The 22694-nt window shown below is 33.8% G+C and overlaps 2 protein-coding genes across 13 annotated transcripts; one reads left to right on the forward strand and one right to left on the reverse strand.

Annotated features, from left to right (window-relative positions):
- Positions 1 to 3204: 3204 nt before the first annotated feature.
- LOC146941982 (putative ubiquitin-like-specific protease 2B) lies at positions 3205 to 15409 on the forward strand. Of its 12 annotated transcripts, none has more exons than XM_085755932.1 (17): positions 3205 to 3445; positions 4377 to 4463; positions 5701 to 6016; positions 6104 to 6215; positions 6305 to 6369; positions 7270 to 7467; positions 7548 to 7623; positions 7796 to 7904; positions 8256 to 8312; positions 8851 to 8982; positions 9328 to 9528; positions 9605 to 9660; positions 9739 to 9832; positions 12529 to 12622; positions 13123 to 13242; positions 13782 to 14180; positions 14454 to 15409. In XM_085755932.1, exons 4-17 carry the CDS (start codon positions 6143 to 6145, stop codon positions 15240 to 15242), a joined length of 2463 nt encoding a protein of 820 aa, XP_085612058.1. In that variant the 5' UTR covers positions 3205 to 3445; positions 4377 to 4463; positions 5701 to 6016; positions 6104 to 6142; the 3' UTR covers positions 15243 to 15409. The 12 variants fall into 12 exon arrangements, with proteins under 12 accessions (XP_085612058.1, XP_085612059.1, XP_085612060.1 ...); XM_085755933.1 differs by having other exon boundaries at positions 6104 to 6206; XM_085755934.1 differs by having other exon boundaries at positions 6104 to 6194.
- Positions 15410 to 17013: 1604 nt separating this feature from the next.
- Positions 17014 to 19201, reverse strand: LOC146941983 (RING-H2 finger protein ATL43-like). The gene has a single exon (XM_085755935.1). It carries the CDS (start codon positions 18658 to 18660, stop codon positions 17416 to 17418), a length of 1245 nt encoding a protein of 414 aa, XP_085612061.1. The 5' UTR covers positions 18661 to 19201; the 3' UTR covers positions 17014 to 17415.
- Between the last annotated feature and the right edge of the window lie 3493 nt (positions 19202 to 22694).

The following is a 22694-nucleotide window of genomic DNA, read 5'->3' on the forward strand; positions in this document are numbered from 1 at the left end:
CACTGTGCCCATTTCTTTGCAATAATCTTGTATTGTTAATTTCTCCAAGATTCCTGCAAACTTGCCTTATGTCGGTCGTATATTCAGAATCGTATTTGAATTGGTGGCTACAACTAATTAGTATGTTAAACTGCTCAGCTGATAACATTTAACCAAGCTTTCAATTGCATGCTATTATATTGCTTGATGTGAAGTAGCTGTAACATTTAACAGTTCATCTGGGAACATGGTTTGTTTACAATAGCATGTCATCGACCACCGGCACTGTTTAGCAACCATTTACAGTATAATCCCCGATGGAAATATCATGTCATGTTTACTTTCTGGTAACGTTCTAAATTGCTTACAAGAAGATGAAAGTGGTAATAATTGTAATAGGAAATATGGAAGACAACTTGAAATAATTTTTTTTTTTTTTTTTTTTAAGGATTGAAATAATATATTTTCAGAATCAATGTTTTGACATTATCATAAATTTGTTGAAATGCTGGATTTGTTTCCAAAAATTATGAACAAAATGGTGAAATATATTTTTGGGTTTATATTATTATCTTGTTAAAATTCGAAAATATACTGTCCTAAATTTTCTTTTGAAAACAAATTTAATTCATTTGAAGAATATTCCTTTTTTTTTTGGTATTAAGAATATTCTTTTTCATTAACCTTTGTGTTCGACTTTATAATACACACACACACACACACATATATATATATATATTACGAAGTTTTTTTTTTTTTTAGGAAATTTTATATTAAGAGTTAGGGAAATGTTAACTTGTGCCCTCAAGGCACAAGTTAATGATTCAAAATAGAAATATTCTATTGTAATTAATGCATTTGACTTTAATTTTTTTACTTTTCAATAATTGAATGCACAAAATTTAAGAAAATGTTTCCATTTTTGGGTTGCTTAACATGTGCCCTAAGGATACAAGTTAACATGACCCTTAACTAAAAAGAATAGCTTGTTACCGGACCCAATTTTTTTTAAAAGTATATGGCATGGTAGGGCTAAAGACACATTGAATTTTACTTTAAAAAAAATATTACATAGGAATGATGTCTATAAGAACAAAATATTAGAGACAATTGGTGGTTCATTTCAATCAAAATAGCACCTGCACATGAAGATAAAGAAAGTCATTTTTTAATCAGATGAATCTGAATATTCATCTCATTAGCTTAAGCCACCAACTAGTTTGTCATGACTAACTGTCTCTAATATTTGGTGGCTTAAACTAGTGAATCCACTAGTTTAAGCCACCAAATAGTTTTTAAACCAAGTGTTTTAATAATTTTTTGTGCAATGTTTCCACTGCATTGAGGTCCATGTAAAGTCACCATATCAATTCTATTTTTCATGCAAAATTTATTAAGTGTTATTCAAAATTTAACCCTTGTGTGCCTCTACTATCCTAGAGATAATACTCATTAAAACAAACAATGATATGAAAGAAAGAAAAAAACTAAAAAAAGTTACAAACTCGTTATTTCAACATCGATTTTCCTCTATTGTTAGAAGTCTCAATAATTTCCTCCATGGAATTTGATCTATGCTCAACCTTTCCGTGTTTTTTATTTAGAGTTTCGTAGAAAACACAAAACTGAAAAGGAAAACACATTTCATTTGTTTTGCTTTTGAAAATAGTTTTTAAAAACAAATTTTCAAAACACTCCCTCCAAACAAGTTTTCACCTTTTAAAAAATTTTAAAATAAAAAAACTCTCGTTAAGAATTGGATCAGACATGTCCTTATTCTTTTGTGGATTTGTTTCTACATTCCTTAAATTGGTCACCAATTTAAGAACATCAGATTTGGTTGTTGGATTTTGAGATTGCACCCCATTAAACATACTCACATGATCTGCGCAAAATTAGCCCATTACTCTTTTTTCGTCTCTCCACTTTATTCCACACTCCATGTAAAATCTTGTGGCACATCTCCTACATTTTTTTGGTAATATTTTCCCCTCAGACATGTCCTTATTCTTTTGTGGATTTGTTTCTACATTCCTTAAATTGGTCACCAATTTAAGAACATCAGATTTGGTTGTTGGATTTTGAGATTGCACCCCATTAAACATACTCACATGATCTGCGCAAAATTAGCCCATTACTCTTTTTTCGTCTCTCCACTTTATTCCACACTCCATGTAAAATCTTGTGGCACATCTCCTACATTTTTTTGGTAATATTTTCCCCTCAAATCTAACAAGAGTTGCTCCATCAATCTCGTTGTGTGTTTCAACCATCTTTGTAGTTGTGGTTTCTCCTTCATCATTCCTTGTAACAATGGTCACCTTGGATTGCTTGACAACATTAATGGTTTGTTGAGTACAATCATTTAAGACGTGACTGTAACTTACACAATTGGTGAAGATAATATGTAATCATCCATATTGTATACTTGGTACCAAGAACAATTGATAAAAAAAACCTACTTCGAACAGCTCTCAAAGTGTGAAGATCCACCTTAACTGGGTTTTTAACCATCGAAGGTATGGTTTGTATGATGCTCTCATCATATTACACCAAATTCTATCTTGGTATTCTAAATTTCTAATCCACGTCATAGTTTTGATAATCGTTGTGGTGGTTGCAATGAACTTTGGTGACCATTGGCAAGTGGCTAAATAGCGGTCATAGATCATCTGATGATCTCGATTGATAACTTTCCATGGAACACTTCGTTCTCCAATGACGATATTCTTCACATGAAGGCATAAGTATTAGTCGATTTCCACACACAAGTTTGATCTATGCCATGTTGTCGGCGAGCAAATAAACTTTTTCTAACAATATATTTGTTTGGCTTTCGAACACCTTGTGTCTGAATGAAACAAATTCCTTTTTTCAGATTTCACAATTCATACCATCATGAACGCAAAGTCCATGAACAGAGAAAAAAATAGCAGCAATATTTTTTTATATTCTTTTTGGTTTGCTAATATTTTTACTACTGATTCAAAGATATATACTATCATATTCTTATTTTATTTTTCACATATAAATTAACTAAAAAAATACGATGAAAATAGTAATCTGATGATTACCTTACCAAACAGTAACAATCCAGATGAAAGTTCTTCTCAAATCCCAACTTAAACTCACATAATCCAAAGTTTCCAACTGTGTTAAAGCACACGCGTCCTCTTCTAATTGGCTGAACCGTCTTATATTTAGGACACACGCATTCTTCAACGCATCACAACACAACAAACCCAAATAGCGTCTCTTACAGCGTGCATTTCGCGCTCTAACAAAGTCTCACCGAGTCCGAACGAGTACGGAATTTCAAAACCCTATTTATCGGTGAGGAAGATGAACGAGTCTCCACGTAGAGATCTCGAAGTCTTCGATTTCAAGGTTGAAGATGATGACAATAACCCCGATAAAAATCTCAATAGATTCAACAAAATCTCTAATCTCGATCCCTTCACCCACGGTAAGATCATTTCGTAGAAAAACCCTAATTCTACCATTTAAGCAAGTTTCTTAGCTCGAATCGTTCGTGTATAGTACTAATTTTGTTTATATTTAGTAATTTTTGATCAATTTTCAGTGTTCGAAATTTAGGTTTAGCCATTTCGTAATTAGGTTAGATTTAGTAATTTCATTTTTCAAGGACTGAATGAAACCTGCAGAATGCATTAGGAGGCAGGAGCTTAGAAATCGTTAATGTTTACTTTTTTTTTTAAGAACGGTGTTAGACTCAATGGAGAATTTCAGAAAATATAGTGTTAGACTTTATGTTATATTTTTTTGTCATTTGAAAGTGTCTATTTCACTTCTCATATATAAAGTTATGAATATTAATAATATTAATGAGGTACAAAATGCTGAGTTGATTAGGTCATATGAAATTATAAAAGGAAAGGATTTATAAAATTTGTTTACCCTAAGGGCTTGGAACCGGGACGGGAACTTGTGATAACGTAATCTTTGATTAAGTAAACTGTAAACATTAACATAGATAGTCTCATTATAGTTGAATGAACTAGTACTACTTAAGTTCAAAGTTTAAATTGTCAAGTAGATGGATGATGAAGGATGTTTAGCGTGAAATGAAAAAGAATTAAATATAACAAAAGAGTATTATTTGTATGTAGTATGTACGAAACAGCTGAAGACCAGGCATGTAATTGCATTATGGTAAGATTAGCTGACCACTATTCTACAAAATGAAAGACCTTATCATGACCTAAATAACTGTCTTTACCATGTTCATATTATGTTGCGCACGTATGTCAAAATCCGTTCTGTTATTACTATATCATACACGCATGACATGTCCATATGTGACATGTGTATGTGATGTCCGTTATTACTTATTACCGTATTTTAGGCATAATTTTGTTTGGGATGGCTTAATGCAGTGTATCAATCACGTAGAAACAAAAACAACACTGTTTTGGCAACTCACCAGCTTCAGGTGGAAGTCAAACAAGAAAATGTATTACAAGGTTTGGACCCCTTCTTTTATTGTTGAAAGTGTGCAGCGTGCTTTGGTTTTGTCGGATAATCCTTAGTTTAGTAGTTTTGCTTTCAAGTTGAAATAGTTGTCGTTAGTGGCGGAGATTGACAATTTCTGTTGAGGGGCCTCTTAAATAAATAAGCATTAAATACTGCTAGTTCACCAAGTTTTCATAATGTACCTGTTGGTTTGGTGGCTGCGCCGACATTTTTTGCAAAGCCCAATACTGGGGTTCGAATCTTTGTAGGACCACTTTTGCGCAAAAAATATACAAAAAAACAGCATATAGGAGTCGCAAGCCTTTTGGAGGCTGAACATTTTACCAGTGGGGCCCGGGAAACAGGATGCCAAAAAACGTAACAGAATACACACACACTCAGGGTGTGACTTCGGTGAGAAAACTTTGCTATTGTGGGAAATGAGACAAACAACTATGGCCGTTAGATCCGAATTAATTAAAATTAGCGGATTAGATTGATTGCTCGTTCCCTAGTCTTCTTTCACCGGACAACCTCATAACAATGGTGTTTCTTAAGTTTCATCAAAATAATTGACCTAATTTCTCCCGTGGATTATCATCCCCCTGTGACAAAATAATGAAATATCGGTTCCTTCATCATTGCCATATAAGATTGTGACCGTGATCCCAATCACAACATATAGACCAGCACCAAAATCTTAATCTCATCGTGTTAATTGCTTTTGCATTTGATACAAAAATGAAGGATGAGATTTTTCATATGTCTAATTATTAAAACAGTGGAGATGGTTTAGTATGAGATTTATGAGGCTTTTCCATTTAAAGCCATTCAAAATAAATAACTCCATTGTTTTTAGTTTGTACGGTGAGAGAAGACCAGGGAACAAACAATTATTATAAACCACTGATTTTCATTAATTAGGATTTGACGCCGTAGTTATTTGTTCTCATTTCTCACATCAGCAAACTGTTCTCACTGGAGTCACTCCCTTTATAAGAAGAAAGGAAATTTTGGGGGTGCCACGACAGCTCGCTGAACCCCGTCACAACAAAGATCCGCCACTGGTTGTCGTCACATGTATCTGATTTCCTGTTTTCATTTCTTTCTTTCTTCCAAAGATTCTACAACCATTTCAATTCTATATGGTTTCCTTGACATAATTGTTCTTGTTTTGTTTTCATCCATCTTTAAGCTAGTTTTTTTTTATTGAATTGAATGTACATAGCTCACATAATATATTTCCAGATGCCCAGATCAACTCGGTTGGTGTCAAGAATGTCCCCACTATTCCCTGTGTTGATGTGGTTGGCAGTATTTTAGATTTGGAAGTAGGTTGTTCAAACCCCTCGTTCGAAACAATGGAAGATACTTTTGATAGCAAAGTGAAGAATTCTGAGTTAGGAGCTGACAGTCAATCAAATTCCATTAGTCAGGAGAATCACTGTCATTTTAATATAAATGTTGATTACTATGACCGACCAGAGAATAGGGATACAACTAGTGGTGCATCTACACCTGAGACGAGCCAGATTGATCCTTCAGGGTCTCCATCCAGTGTAGTGTAACTTTTCTTTGCCAGATTAATGCTTAAGGAAATGGTTTGATTGTGAGACTTATATTTCCAATTTTTTTTTTTTTTTTTTTGCAGAAAGAATCTGTTGACGTTAGTTCTGACGCTGATGATTGCATGAACTATGAGAGTGCTCCAATAAGTGCTGCTTCTGATATTGCAGAGAACGGTGTATTTCATCGTAATCCTAGTAGATCCCTGATACTTATCAAATCTACCATTTTTTATTTGGAAATATTATATTGCAGCTCACTCACAACTTAGTTTTCATAATTTCAGTTTCACTGAATGGTTGTGGATTGGATGGTGCTCTCATTTCTGACGCCTCTGACACCTCTGATGCGGTATTTTATTTTTAAATTACAGAACCTATCTTTGCTAGAGTAATTTATACCACATGCAGTATTTTATGCCTTGAGGCTATCCAAATTTGCAAAATTGCTTCGTTTATGTACCATTATATATAACTATTTTATTTTTTTCATTTCAGTTGTCTATTACTCCACGCTCTCTTAAATTTAAGACTCTTCTTTTATATTTGTTTGTCCTTTTTTATAAGTTTCCTTTGAATTAGTCCATTACATCAAATATTTCTTTATAAGAGGAGTGCTAGAAACACCCTCCTTTCAACGTTCTCTCTAATACTCACTTATTTAATGGTGGAATTCATATGGGTCTCACCACTTTATGTGGGACCCATTTCCTATGTGCAGTCCCCACAATGATTTCACCCAATAAAAGAGTGAGTGTTAAAGAGAGTGTTCAATATAGAGTCTTCATAACACTCATCTTTATAAAAGTACTCCCATTTATTTTACACATGAGAAATAGAAATTCTCTCCCTCCCTCGCTCTCTCTTGTGAGGATTGGTTAAAATAATACAAAAAGTAAGATAGTGGAATTATGAGGCCAATACTTATAAGGGAATTTTTTAAAAATTAATACACATTATTGACAAATTTATTACTATCAACCATATTAACAAACCTTCCTTAATATATGTGAATTGGGTAAATGTCTAAATGAATTTTATACTAGGAAGAGGAGATTAATTTTTTGGATTGGTCCCTGGCCACTTTATCTAACAATATTATAATACATGTCAATGTAAAACCATTGAGGCTTCAAACTTCATATTTTTGTATAAAATGCTTTTATCATGTTGGATTCGCTATTTTTTGTAGTATATCGCGTTGAGTCATTGTTTTTGTATTTACTATTATCTCCTTTCATGCAATCTTCAGGATGACACGAATACAGAAGTTGTCCTTCGTCCTGATTATATAATTTACCAAGATAATTATTACACGGGGCCAATGTTAACCTTCTCACATAGTTGCATCAAGATCAATGTTTCAACTGCATGTATGGAGCACGAGGCCTTTGATCTTGAATGGGGAATTGACGATCTCATTGATATTAAGTGTCAGTTGATTCAAAGTGTGAGTTTTATAACTTTGTTGCTTGCATTATTTGTTTTTTGTGTATGAATTCTATAAGTCTTGACGTGTACTTTCTTCAGAGTGGAACGGTCATCATAAAGATTAATGTGATATCAAGGAATGCAAATCAGGTAGATCATGCAGGCGAAACTTCAGGTGAGTGTAGTTGATGTCGTTGATCGACATGGAGTGGTTTACAATTTGGCTTGCTTTGACATTGTTATTTAAATACACTTTGGCCGACAGAAGTTAATATACGTATTGTATGCAAATAGTAAACCTCTCTGTTACTGGTTGTAATTGTATTGTATGCATATACTTATTTTAGGCATTGAGGAATTGAAGATTGCAGTTGTTGATTCCAATTGGTCCCTGATACATAAACAGATCACATCTCTGAATGTGAAATACTTGGCTATTTGGAACATCATGCTTAAGTAAGTCGTAAAATTGTATATGTTTATTACTTTTTTCCTTGGTGAGTGAATTATCAACTGTTCTATAAAATGTTGCAAAGATTTCAGGTATACAACTGTAGGCTTTTGGTTTTTTTTATCAACTATAGTTGTTGGGTAGAGTTTGCAGACCACGAGTCTTAACAAGACTTGGTTGATTGTAATATTTGTGTTTTGTATATAAACTTATAATCTGTTTCCATTTCTCACAGTTAAAGTTTATTTTTGGGTTAAAGTTGATTTGAAGTGGATATGTTTGGTGCTCTAAATGTTGTTTTGTATAATTTTATCCAACGTAATTAATATATTTGCAATTAAACTTTTCTCTTGTAGTATGGATGTGGAAGATGACGAAACTAAATCGGGTGGATCAAGATGCTACTTTCCTAAGTGAGTGAGAATTGTTAATTACCCCATTTAAACAAGTTTACTTAGAAAATTGAGTTCATTGTCTTGTTTTAAAAATGTTGTCTTCTTTAGTGCTTATTGGTAACCTATTTTTTTTGCTTTGACATCGTATATGCTGTATTTTTTTTCTTCCATTTCATGTTCCTTGGTCTATTCAATGTTTTGATCTGTGCTTCTGAGATATTTGGCTTAGGATGTTGCAAAGATCCTTGATTGCTTTGTTTGTTGGAAATGTGAAGTTGGTTTTGTTTGTATATTATTTTTCATGATTCACATATCTTTAGGTTGAATTACACTACTTCTGTTATATTTATGACAAAATGCATAATTTCTCTAATCCTTGGTCATTTTTAAAGTTTCTATTAAATTGTACATAAAAGATCATGTTATCTTATTGATTTTCTTTACAACCTATTCCTTTCTACCTCACATGTACTTGTCTTATTCTTATTCTGTGTGGTTTGGGGGTTCTCCAATTACATTATGCTGGCTAATTTTGATAATTGATGATTTAAAACAGTTTTGAGGAGCCTTTTGATGAAGTCATCTATCCTAAAGGGGATGCTGATGCTGTTTCTTTAAGCAAGAGAGACTTTGATCTATTACAACCAGACACATTCGTTAATGACACAATAATTGACTTTTACATCCAGTAAGTTAGCTTGTGCTTGTGTGCATGTGTACATTCTTTCAAATTTTAACTTTGTCCACCATGGAGCTTCCTTTATCTTTACCCTTTTAAAAACTTGAATGTGTTTTACTTGATTTCTGTGACAAGCATTTTTTAGTTGAAAATAGATAATCATGTATATAGGCTCTTATCTACAGAGAACAGGAAAGCATGCCATGTGCATGTTGAGAGAACAATAAAAGGATTGACAATTGCAGGATAAAGTTAAAACGTAGAAAATATTAAGAAAAGAAAATTGTAGGGCTCTTGATAACTGTGACTCTTGAAGACGTATTATAACAGTTCTGAAAATCTCTAATTTGGCAGGTATCTGAAGAATCAGATACAAGAGGAGGAAAAACCTAGATTTCATTTTTTTAATAGTTTTTTCTTTCGAAAGCTGGCTGATTTGGACAAAAATCCATCTAGTATTTCGGATGCAAAAGCAGCATTTCAACGTGTTCGTAAATGGACAAGAAAAGTAAATTTATTTGAAAAGGATTACATCTTCATCCCTGTGAACTTCAAGTACGATTCTATCACTGTTTTGCTTCTCTTATTGTCTCTTTGTATTCATGTTCTGATCAGCGTGAAATTATGGCAGTCTTCATTGGAGTTTAATAGTCATATGTCATCCTGGTGAAGTGGTTAATTTTAATGGTGAGGTCTCGATTTGTGATATTTCTTATGGAGTTGTATTTTCAAAGATTTATGTTATGATGCATATGCATATTTCAGATAAAGAGTTGGACAACGCGCTTAAGGTGCCCTGCATATTGCATATGGATTCTATAAAAGGAAATCACAGCGGTCTGAAAAACCTGCTCCAATGGTATATTAGAACCTCTCATTTACTTGATTTTATTTTTCGCTCAACCCCCGACCCCCCGAAAACCGTATTGCTTTTTATTCTCTTTTCCGGAATTTTTTTTAAGTAGTGTCCACATTCACTGTATAGGCCAAACAAAACACACAGTTAAGATATTTATGATTTTTTGTATTTATTATTTTTTTTCTACATAATCAAGCTATGCTGTGTGATTTAGTCAGTCATTTGGGGTTTCATTAAATGTCTGTTTTATCTTTTCTCGACTTGGTATCAAAGCATATTTTCGTGATACTTATTCCCTTGTGTTGAGGTCGTGGAACTTCATTACCGCCAGACCTATACTCTGTTTTTGTTTGTTATTCATCTCTCTTTTTGTGACTCTTGCTATATTGAGTTTTTTAGTTTCAAGATCTTGTTCCATTACATCTCCTCTACCAAATGTAGTCTAATTATCCCGGTGCAATTCGACTTGTCCCCAATCCCTAATGCAGTCTGGTCCGCTCGGATATGCAGTTTGGTCCTGTCTCTGACAACCCCCCACACTCACACATGCTTATACTGTAGTTTCTGTGCCTACTTAGGTTTTTGAGAGGGGATGTTGATTTAGATAATGCAATTAAACATTTACAGAATTTTAAAATTAACTGTCTTTCTATTTTTTTTGTATTTGCCACTTTTGTCGTACACAAACACAATGACATCGAGGTCCATTTGATTAACTTAAAATTTTTAAAATTGGTCTCAGTCAACCACCCTCAATTTGAAGCAGAAGTAGTAGAGTATACAGTTAGTATTAAATTACTCCCTCCGTCTCACAACAAGTGTCTCATTTGCAAAAATAATTGCCCCAAAATTGATGTCACTTTTTTTAAATGACCAATGTTAGTACTGTTAAGATTATGTTGGAAGTGGGAATCAAACCCTTGACCTCCTTATCACTCTGCTCCTTAACTCCTCCGCCCTAGCCACCAAGCTATCATTATATCTCCTAATGAGTGTCATTTTTAGCTTTCATTGGAATATTGATTACTTTTTGTCCAATTGTACCATTTAATTAAGGGTTATGCTAACAAGTGCCCTTGTTAGCATAACCAAAAGTAGTATGTTTGCATTAGATTCAACAATATTTTAACTTTTTAAAAGTCACATTCATCACTTTTCACCACTTCTCAGTGAAATATTTCTATTTTTATCCTCTTAACTAATGCCTAAAGGCACTCTTTAGCATTTCCCTTTAATTAAGGGAAATGCTAACTTGTGCCCTTAAGGCACAAGTTAATGAGTCAAATGTAGAAACTTTTTGTTGGAATTCGTGTATTGCATTTAATTTGTTAACTTCTAATTAGTTGAATGCACAAATATTCATAGAATATTTCTATTTTGGGCACAAGTTAACATGACCTTTTAATTAATAGTATTATACTACTATGTATATCGCTCTCAAGTCATTATAATTTATACTCCCTCTGTTTTAAAATGATTGTCAACGTCACTTACACTTTTCCATGTATAATTATTATTTTACTTCCAATTGTACCTTCCAAAACATTACACGAATAGTAAATAAGTAAAAACCTTAAAGGACATTCATTTTGAAACGGATGGAGCATTACACTTTGCATGTATTATACTGGTAAATACACCAATGCATAATAAAGTTAATTTGGTAAAATTATTCTTCTCTCTATTCCACTTATAGACTTATATTAATATGTGTGAAATTAGCAAATGTGACACTAATTGTTGGACGGAGGGGGAGTAGTATTGTTAGATACTAAAAGATTTTGTTAGATTAGCTTGTTACTAGATATTTGACCCGTGCTCCGCACAGGTTTATTGTAAAGGGATTGACATACGAATAAGGATATAGCCAACAAGATATGAATGAAATTGGTGCGATGCATTTTTTTAGTATTAAATAAGTGTACAAAAAAAAATGCAACATGATATGAATGAAATTGGTGCGATGCATTTTTTTAGATGGAATTTGTTAGGTTAAATTACTGCTAACCTAATACAACAAATGAGCGGGAAAATATTAGGTTAAATTGCTGCAGACCTAACAAAATTAATAAATAAGGATTTCTTTTGTCTTTTTACTAGTAACTTTTATAATTTTTTTCTTATTTACTTGTCGTCATCATTTTCAAAGTTCAATACAGCATTGATTATTGTATTGTCAATAATATCCATAATTATTTATTGTAGAGAGAAAAATAGGTTGAACGAGATAAAACATAATTAAGGGTTATATAGCGAAAAATAATTCCATCAAAAGTAACAAAATTTATTAGTTTGCCTGATATGTGTAAATAACCCTAAAACGATAACTAAAAAGGAAGGGATAGAGTAGTTCATAACAGAATCAGTTTTCCGTGATAAGATTCTGTTACATAGTGTAATTAACTTATCTGAATCAATTATTAGTCAGTTTTTTACATTAGAGAATATAGAACTCAGCTCCCTTTCTTTTTTACATACCAATCTTGAAGGAAATGGCATTTTCCATTTCATTAGTATCTTTCTATCTTTGTCTTCTGTTATCTATTAGTCCCAAATGAATGTATATATTATGCATTTTTATTTCTCTAGCTACTTCTCATCTTATTCCTTGTTTTTTTTTTTTTTTTTTGTATTCTCATTTTACAAGTATAAATCAGTGTGTTATACATTAACCCCTTCTCATCTGATATTGACAGCTACTTGTGGGAAGAATGGAAAGAAAGACATAAAGAGGCATCGGAAGAAGACTTTTCAGCATTATTTTCAAATTTGCGTTTTCTCCCCCTTGCGGTATTGTCTGCTATATTGACGACTTTCAAATAAGGAGCACAACGATAATTATTTTTTCTTTAAATTCATACTAGTTAATTGTATTGAACGGAAGAAGTTTTAGTTATATTACACATACATAGATTCTACATTGTTCAGGGAACTACTTGAAAAAGCGGTGTCTCCACATAAAAAATCTTCCAGATAGTGATATTGATGAACATGAAAATATTTGCGTTTGCTGTTGAATTGAGTTGTATGGTTCTGATGAACTATAGGTATTTGACTCAATCCATCATATGCTAGGAACTTTTGTGCAAACCATTTGTGTATACACACTTGAAAAGGAAAATCCTATCACTTGATAATTTTGATTTCCATCCTTCACATGCTGTTGAAAAAACAAAGGCTGGGATATGCCGTACTTTATTGTGGGTTACTGAGATAATTGATTACCTTTTTGTTTTCTCTTATGTTTGTGTTTACTAATGTTTTGTAACCTAGTGCTTACTCCATGACAGTTGCCACAGCAAGAAAACTCATATGATTGTGGCCTCTTTCTGCTGCACTACCTAGAGCTCTTCCTTGCTGAAGCTCCTCTTACTTTCAATCCATTCAAAGTAACCAAGTTTTCCAATTTTGTAAGTAGTTTTCTTAACTCAGTATTGGCTTAAGTCAATATTTTTATGGAGAATCATTAAAAAAGGTCATTGGAAAAAAAGTTGCCATTCTAAAAATCAATTAACCACTTGATTGATTATCCATATTCAATGAGTGGCTAATGATTGACCCTTGATGCCTGATTGACTTAATTAACCATTTGGTGGGTTTGTTGTTTTCAAAGTTAGAAGTATTTTTACCCATGCTTTTTTTTTTTTTTCAATTTTCTATTTTTGGTTTTTCTTTGCCTGAGCTGTTGATCATGCTTATATTAACATCTCCCAATTTGTGGAGTTCCTTGTGTAGTTGTCTTTATGTTATCTGTTTTAATATTACAAGGGTTTATCTTATCTGAGCTAACGATCATGCCTATCGAATATTGCATCTCCCAGTTTTTTCAGTTCATTGCCTAGTTATATTTATCTGTTTTAACATTCTAATAATGAACACCGACAATTTTAATATTGATTTTTACGGTTTCTTATATGGATTTGACCTAACATAACTAGTATTTTTCCAGCTCAATGTGGACTGGTTTCTGCCTGCTGAAGCTTATCTCAAGCGAACACTGATCCAGAGGCTGATATCTGAACTCGTGGAAAACCATGGTTCACGTGAAATCTCATCCTCTGATGGTAGTGATGATCACCAGTACATCGAAAATATTGAGAATGGAACTGGTATTGAGCATCTTGAGTTCAACAGGGCGTCAAAACCTTCCCATGCTGGGGAGGGAATAGAAATGACTCTATTGTCTGGATCATCGTTTTTGGATCCTCAATCTTTTAACAACCCGGGCATGGTTCTCAAGGATCTTTTTGAGCCAGGTACTACAGCAGGAACAACATCGGCACAGTGCCAATCTTTTGACCAGCGATCATCTGATTATCGCTTCGATAATTCAATATTTTCGATGGAGGTATGTACTTATACTTTTCTGCATGTGCATTTGTTTTTCGGATATCATTTGAATATTCTTTTCCAGCATGTTATTTTGAGTACGATCAAATTCCTCATCTCAATCTTGAGCCCTTGTACCAAATGAGAGGCTTCTGTAGTGATTTTTAACTGGGTGCATTGCATTTTATTTGATGGCATTACCTTGAGGCCACCTCAAAGTTATGAAACTCATACCATCACTTTTTTTACAAATTATGAAACTCATACCTCGCTTTTTTGTTCAATTTAATAGGAAGACACAGATCTTGGTGAACAATTTATGTATTTGGCCACAGATACCAACTTCCAACAAGTGGCTGGAGTTACACCTCAATGTTCTTTGCCTTACCTTCCAAGGGATTGTGGAAATGGGACTAATCACATACCAGAAATCTCTCTGCAAGAGGCAGTGTCATCACCAAGTAGTGCCTCAGGTGATACAGAAGATATTGGGGTCACTGAATACTGCCATGAAGATTGGAATGAGCCCATAGCATCTTGTGAGGCAGAACGAGGTGAAAAAATCTGTTCACCCATAGCAAATACAGAGCATTTTATAGATATTTCTGGTTCTGCTGGCAACAATTTTCCAACACCCTCGGTTGTGGGAATTTCTCAAGACTCCATTATGAGGTTTGATGGTTACAATGGTGATATTCACTCTCCCTGTCAGGAAACTACCACATTAACATGGCATCAAGTTTCTGATGCAGTAGTAGATGATGAGACCGCTTGCGATGGTCAGATAGATATTTCTGGTTCTGCTGGCAACAATTTGCCAACATCCTCAGTCGTGGGAATTTCTCAAGAACCTAATTGTGATGGTTACCAGAATGGAGATATTCACTCTCCCTGTCTGGAAACTCCCACAGTAACATTGCATCAAGTTTCTGATGCAGTAGACGAGGAGGCAGCATGCGACGATGGTAAGATGATTGATGGTACGGAACCTGATATTTCTGAGGAACAAGCTGCGAAACGGAGGCGAGTTATGCCTCTAGAAGGTAGAAGCGAAGAAATTGTGACAGAATCCAATTTGTAGATATATGGATAATTTATGGCGTCTTTTAAAAGTTCATGTTTTATACTCTTCTAATATGTGCATATCATTGATGCTTGTTAGGTTGGGAAAATATCTGGAACTTTAGATAGTACTATTTGGTATTTCAATAGTATTTAATTTTTCTATATGAAAACTGTTCAAGTTCATTCTCCTTTCTCCTTCTCTTGCATCCTATTCTCCATGTTGTAAGTTTTTATAATCGTTGCTTCTGATTTTGCTTGTGAATTTTTTTTTTTTTTTTTTTTTGAAGGATGCTTGTGAAAATTTTAGAACTCAGGTTTACTATATCTTTAGTGGTGGATCCATTCCAAAGTGTTTCTAATACTACCAAGGGTCCAAATTCTCCTTTCCTTCTCCCTTTATCTTCTAAGCAGCTCTCCTTCTCTTTTATTCTAAAAGATAAGGAGTGCCTCCGGGGCACTCTTTAAGCATTCTAAATTAAGAAATTATTCCTTCAAAGTCAAAAAGTTCAATTTCTAATGCATTAAATACACGTTTTTATTAAAGTTACTATTTAAAACCCTTAATAAGTGCTTCAGGGGCACTCGTTAACATTTTCCTATTGTAAATTATCAAACACAGACGAAGTTGAAAATGTACACAGCCTAAGTTGAAAATGTGCAAGAGGTACAATAATAAAAGACATCAAACGGAAGATCCACAGACAGACAATTATCAAATAGATCAAGGAGAAAATGAATGGGTAAAAAAGCTCGTAAAGAAAAAGTTGCAATATCAAGTGAGGCATGTGTGACAGCATTCTGTAAACAAAATTCTATCCTCTTTAGTCTTTACCATGTTTCTTTTTTGTGATATTTTAATTTAGTTTTCACTTACAATTTCAATTTAGTCTCTGTACCCACATTAAGTTTTAATTTGCTTTTCTCTTTTTTTGACTAATGCTTTTCTCTATTGTAATAATATTATTTGTTGACATTATGATATAATTATTTGCTTTTCCCTTTTTAATTTACCAAATTATGAAAGCGACAGCTTTTAAATGAAAATGCCCTAAAATAACAGATCAAATGTGATTTTAGTTCCACTAAAGTTGGGTGAATATTTGATTTTTAATCCTCATCGAGTCTTTTACTAAAAAAAATTGCATGTTACATTATTATTTTATTTTTTTTGACAAATGTTACATTATTATTTTTAACAACTAAATATCTGCTAAAAATGAAAATTTTGTAATTGTTGAGTCCTTTTTATTGCCTTCTAATCCAAGGCAAGACCGGTGTTGTTGCCATACACAAATTCATTTGAGCTCTACAATAAAATTCTGAGAAATGCTAAAAATTCTCTTTTCAACATCTACTAAAACTTTTTTCTTTGAAAATAGATCTCAAATAAAGTGATGAATTTCATCTGCTAAAAAGAGTATTTTCAACATTTTTCATAAAACCCCCCAACCCTACAATCCTAACTCTTTAACTCTAGCCTTTAACATATCGTACGTTTGTACCCATACTGTGTTGTTGATGATGCATTGAGGGAGAGAATGAGATATGAAATTGATTACTGCGAAAGACAGGACAAAAGGATCTCCCGATAACATCACGTGCTTTTCACTTTAATGACTTTCATTTCCAAGCCACGCGCCAAACACCCCCCTACTCTATGCTTTGGTATCCGCAGTTATGTCTCTCTTCCTTACCCCACCCATCTATCCCTTCCATGTTTCTGCTTCTATTCCACCCAAATAAATCCAACAACGTCTCCATTTTCAAAACCATACAATACAAAACTATAAATTACTTTCTGAAAATAATAATATATAATAAAGAAAGGTACAGTACTTTTATACTACTATTCTGTTGTGTTAGATTCTCAATAAGAAATGATATGCTAAGTTTGTACTAACCGCTAAGCTACGGTAAGATACAAATGCATCAACAAACAATGTGGCAGGTCCACTTCAGTGAGCGGCCGGGTATAGTACATTGTTAAGTCAGCACACACAAAAGTTTCTCCTTTTTAAATTAGATGCCGACTATTCGGTGGTATCACGGTAGTTTTGTCAGAATCACACTAGACTCTTGCCGAGCCATTGTGATTCTGACAAATGTATCGTGATATCAATTATGCACTATAAATAACAAAATGGTGGTCCTGTATATGAAACTGCAAAATCAAATCCAAGGCATTGTTATTAATTATTGCTTGTTGGTGTTGTGTTGTTGGTTTGGAACCTGGTGAATCCCGTGATTTCAGACACACTTCTCTCATTAATTACACCTCTGCCATTCCAACTACTATCATTATTCCTATGCTTCACTCTCCGTGACTCACTCATTATCATCATCTCTGAAGTTAGATACAACAAATCACACGCTTCTACATCACTCCACCGTTGATTCTTGTGGAGCCCGCTTCTTATATTCGTAATCGAAGGTGAAACAATAATCCTATGCTCCAACCTTCTCCTCCGTTCCACGCTACTCCTCCTCCTCCTCTCCGTCTCCGTTTCTTCTTTCGTTAACAACATCCCGTCTTTTCTGGGCCCAGGCCCAACAAAACAACCAAGCCCAAGCCCAAGCCCAACGGAATTCTCATTCTTCTTTCTAGAACTATCCAATGACCATCTAAACGACGCTGTTTTCCTTCTTTCGGATTCCTTTTCCCCTACCGATGAATGTCTCTTTCGATAATACTCTGCAATCTCGTTTCTCATCATTTTTCCTCTTTCAATTTCAATCTCCACAACACATTCATCATCTTCTTCTTTCTGATTCTGAACCTGTTGCGATGACGATGAATCTTCCATCACGAGAAGAATGTCTTCAGGATCAACTCTGTAACGGCAAAGAGGACAAGTTGAATGTGCATCCAACCACGTATCAACACATTCCACATGAAATGCGTGCTTGCATTTCGGCAATAACCGTAAAACTTCTGAAGATTCGAATTTCGAAAGACAAACGGCGCAATCTAGACCTTCCTTTTGGCCTGTAAGCGATCCAAATCTGAAAATCGGCAACGATTCAACTACCGATCGGTCTATACCGGAATTTTTCCTTCCACCGGCGAAAGACGAGACTCCTCCGCCGCCGCTGCCGACAAAGCTACTACTGTCGATGTTAATTATCTCGCCGGTGTGGTTGCTGTTGTTGATGTGTTTAATATAGAGTAGAAGGAGAAAGGTGAGAGAGAAGAGGATAGTGAAAACGCCAATAACAATAGCTACGCTTGGTTTGAATGGTGTAACGGTGTGTTGAGGTTGAGATTGAGCAATGGTGGTTGCGTCTTCGGGAAGGGGAGTTGGGGGTGGACTGGTTTCTGTAAATGCAACTACAACGATTAAGGAGTGTTGCAACAGTAATACGGATAGAGTGAGAGTGTTGAAGAATGAAGAAGGTGAAGAAGCCATGTGGTGGCGGTTGTTGTGTGTCAGCATTTAGAGAGACAGAGAGAGAGAGAGAGAGGGAGAGGGTGGTTGGTAGATGATAAATGATGATGAAGAAGCAGGTGAATGGGAATGGAGTATATTAATTTTCAATCATGTGATGTGTGTGGGGGTGCACTCAACAGAACTAAACAGAAGGGAGGATAGTGAGTGAGCGCTCAGAATCGGTGGCTTATTTTGGGACAGATTCTACTACTCTATGGTAAGGAAAAACGTCACACAATCAAAAATAAGCATAGCCTATATACACCAACTTTTTTAATTCCGTGAATCTTCTCCAGTTCCCTTATTTTTCTAATATACAAAAATGGAAAAAAATTATTAAACCAAAATGTTGCTCTTATACAAAGGGTAAAAGGGGATGATAAAAAAGAAGAACAAGAAATTGATTTAATAGCAGTTTTGACCCTTAAGTATTAGGAAGTTGTGATTTTGGTTCCCTAACAAATTAAAATACAATCTAGCCCATTAAGTACTGCCATTTCGCAGTTTTGGCCTCCAAGACCAATTTTGACCAAATCAACGCTGACGTGGACGCCACGAGTGTAATTTTTTATTTTTTTAATTAAAAAATTTAAAAAATAATAAAAAATAAAAACATTACACATGTGACGCCCACGTCAGCATTGACTTGGTCAAAATTGGTTTTGGGGGTCAAACTGCAAAAGGGGCCGTAGTTACGGGGTTGGATTGAATTTTATTTTGTTAAGCGCCAAAATCACAACTTCCTAATACTTAAGGTGCAAAACTGCTATTAAGCCAAAGAAATTTAATGAATTATCAAATATATTGTTTGATACCGATGAGATTTTGTATTTAGTGGAATATGTTAATGTTTCGGGTATCATTTAATTTAATTTGATTTGAATTTGAGGATTAGATAGTGAAGGAAATAAGAAAAGAAAATATTATGTTACATTCGTTAATTTAGTATTCCGTGACAAAATATAAGCAATAGTAAGTCAAAGAAAAATTTATGTATTTGAACTAAATTTATGAAGTACATCAATTTTGATTGATTCATATTTAACGAAGAGGGTATGTGTAAGTCACTTGGTTAAGGAGCACTCTTAATTGATAACTGTTGTGCATTAACGTGTTTCGATTCTCGCTTAACATGCAATATAAAATATAAAATTCGATTCTCGCTTAACATGCAATATAAAATATAAAAATTTGATTGAATTTCAATTTTGGTCTTTTTATTTTGATTTTCTCACAAAACTAACTTCTCTGTTTTACAATTGCTCAGTTTTGGTCTCTCTCCCATGTATTTATACTAGTGTAACGTCCCGTGCCAAGCACGGGATGCATTTTATTTAATTTCTTTTAATGAATTTTACATATAAATAAGTTTTTTAGATATTATTTGATTTTTTTAGTTTGATTTCATTCCAGAATTTTGACATTATATAGTACTTTATCCTCATATTTAAAATTGAAAGAATAAATCATCGTTTATTGAAAATTAAAAAGTTAAAATTTATAAAGATATAATTATTTTTGTGAGAAAGATAAAATAGTGGGCAAAACTACAATTATGTTTAAAATATAAAAACACTATGAATAATTAACATATTATGGGAGTTCTCTTTTTTCACTCGTCTCTGTCAAACACAAAACCCTAGCCGCAGTCCACTACTTTCCATGTTGTGTCCTCTCCTTCAAGGTCATCATTTAGTTGTCGAGTGAGTGGTGTGGTCGCTTCACTGTTGCACCACTTCACAGATGAGGATAGAGTCGATTTGGTGCCCACGTTGCCGCCGGTCGATTTGCGCTCGTTCATAGTCACTGGTGCTGCACCCCGTGACTTGTTTCACAACACGGTCTCGTCGTTCACACTTGGTGGTTCGAGGTCTTAGTGCGGGTCTTTTGACAAAAAGAAGGTATATTTTGGGTCAAGATTGCTTTGGTGGTCTTGAGTTACATATCTGGCCTAGAAGGTAGAAATAAAAAACGGTCTTTAATGTTTATATATATTTTAGAATTTATGTAAAGTTTAAGACAGAAGTAAATTGTAAATTAATATGAAAATTGAAATATTTTTTTATTGAAGGATCAATACATGGAACAATATTGATTTATTCAATTGAAAATAGTAATTCCATTGTCAATGACATGGACCTTATTTTGGTACGTTAAGAATAGACATGGAACATTGACATAATGGACAAACAACTTGAACGCGATAAAACAAAGTCACTTGAAGACACTATTTCTCTATCTTCACAATCTTTTTAACCGGTTGAACAATTGCGTCAGTTGTTCCACAATCTTCATTTGTTGGTAAGATTCTCTTCTTATGAGGTGCAAATGATTCACAATCTAATTCAATAACACCTTTCGGGTCCATAGATGATGGAGTTGTGGGACTTATTTCAGAAAACTTGTCCATTAAGTCCTTTAATAAAAAATATGTCAATTTATAGTAAAATAAGTATATATTATAATCACAACTGTCATTTACTTTTCTTCCAAAAAATCAAATAAAATAAACTTCAAATAGTTATTAAATACCATGACAACATTGTCTTTCTCGAGACAAACTGTCTTCGAAGCATACCGGCTATGAATTGCAAGTTCAACCAAATCATCTTATTTGTTTAAACATGCACACAAACAATAAAAATTACAATTTTGTATTACATTAAGGAAACTAATGTCCACAAAAATTGTTTCAAACAATTAGAGTGTTACGATACCTCGAGTGTCTCAACTTTTTTAAACTTTAAAAGGATGTTTGGATCGTTGCTAAGCTTCATAACACGATAACGATAGCTAATCTCATACCTAGAGTTGAATCTAACACTCACGTCAACCTTAAATAATAACTTGGTACCAACCAATTGTACAATCTCATTGGGTAAATCATGAGATGGATCACCCTGCCAAAATATCGTAAGAATAAAAGTATCATATATTTGTTATTATTATTATTTGTGTACAATTATACATTTCCAAAGTAAATATTAGAGCTTTGTATTATAAAATAGGTTGAAAAAATACATATGACAATGTTGTTGGACTCGATAATGTCAGAACATGATTTATTAAGCAATCCAGAAACATATCGATCAAATAAAACAAAAAGTGCACTTCTGCTGTTATCATCCACTCGACTCTTGATTTTGAACGTGCATCAAACAGTTGGATGTGTTAATAACAAACTTAAGGATGTCGCTTTACGCTGATTAAAAATCTCAACAAATTTAAGTTAGCATATACCTAGGTGTGACATGCACAACATGACGATCACACTTTTCACAAAAGTACATGTTAGAATCAGCATACACTTTTTTGTTGCATGAGCAAGCGGTGTACCACCATCCATCCCCATCAATAATCTCACTTATTGTTCCCAAGACAATAAAAGATGAGCCCTGCATCACCATACAAAATAACATTATACTAAAAGGCGTACAAACTTTATCAAAATAGATCGCTAATAAAACAAAAAACCTTATTAACATTCTTCAACTTCTTGATAGTGGTCCTAGGAGTAAGTTTGAGAAACTCCTCATTTACAGGCATGCGAGAAGGATCTGGTAACTGGATCAATCCTGATGCAGGAGAATTTGTATTTGATATAAGAAAGTTGTAATAAAAAATATTTGTCAATAATATTATAATTTAATAAAAATGTTATATTAAAATATATATACACACACACACACACACACACACACACACACACACATTTTCCTTAGTTCCTTTGTTTCATCAATTTTAGGATCGAAGGTGATTCTAGTGGAAGAAAATGCATTTTGCAATGCTGGTTTTCCTATCATTAAGATACAAAAGTATATCATTCAAGTGTATGTGTTATACACACACACACACACACACACACACACACACACACACACACACACACACACACACACGTATAAACAAACAATCACAATTGCGAGTAATAAATTATCACCGGACGATAGAAAAGAGTTCAGTTCCTCAACATACTCTCCAAAAAGAGTACATTTAAAACGATGGAAAATGATAGTTTTTTATTTTTGTAGTCTTGAACA

This window comes from Medicago sativa, chromosome 3, assembly GCF_051527215.1.
Source record: "Medicago sativa cultivar Bolivia chromosome 3, Bolivia_mono, whole genome shotgun sequence".
NCBI classification, from domain to species: domain Eukaryota; kingdom Viridiplantae; phylum Streptophyta; class Magnoliopsida; order Fabales; family Fabaceae; genus Medicago; species Medicago sativa.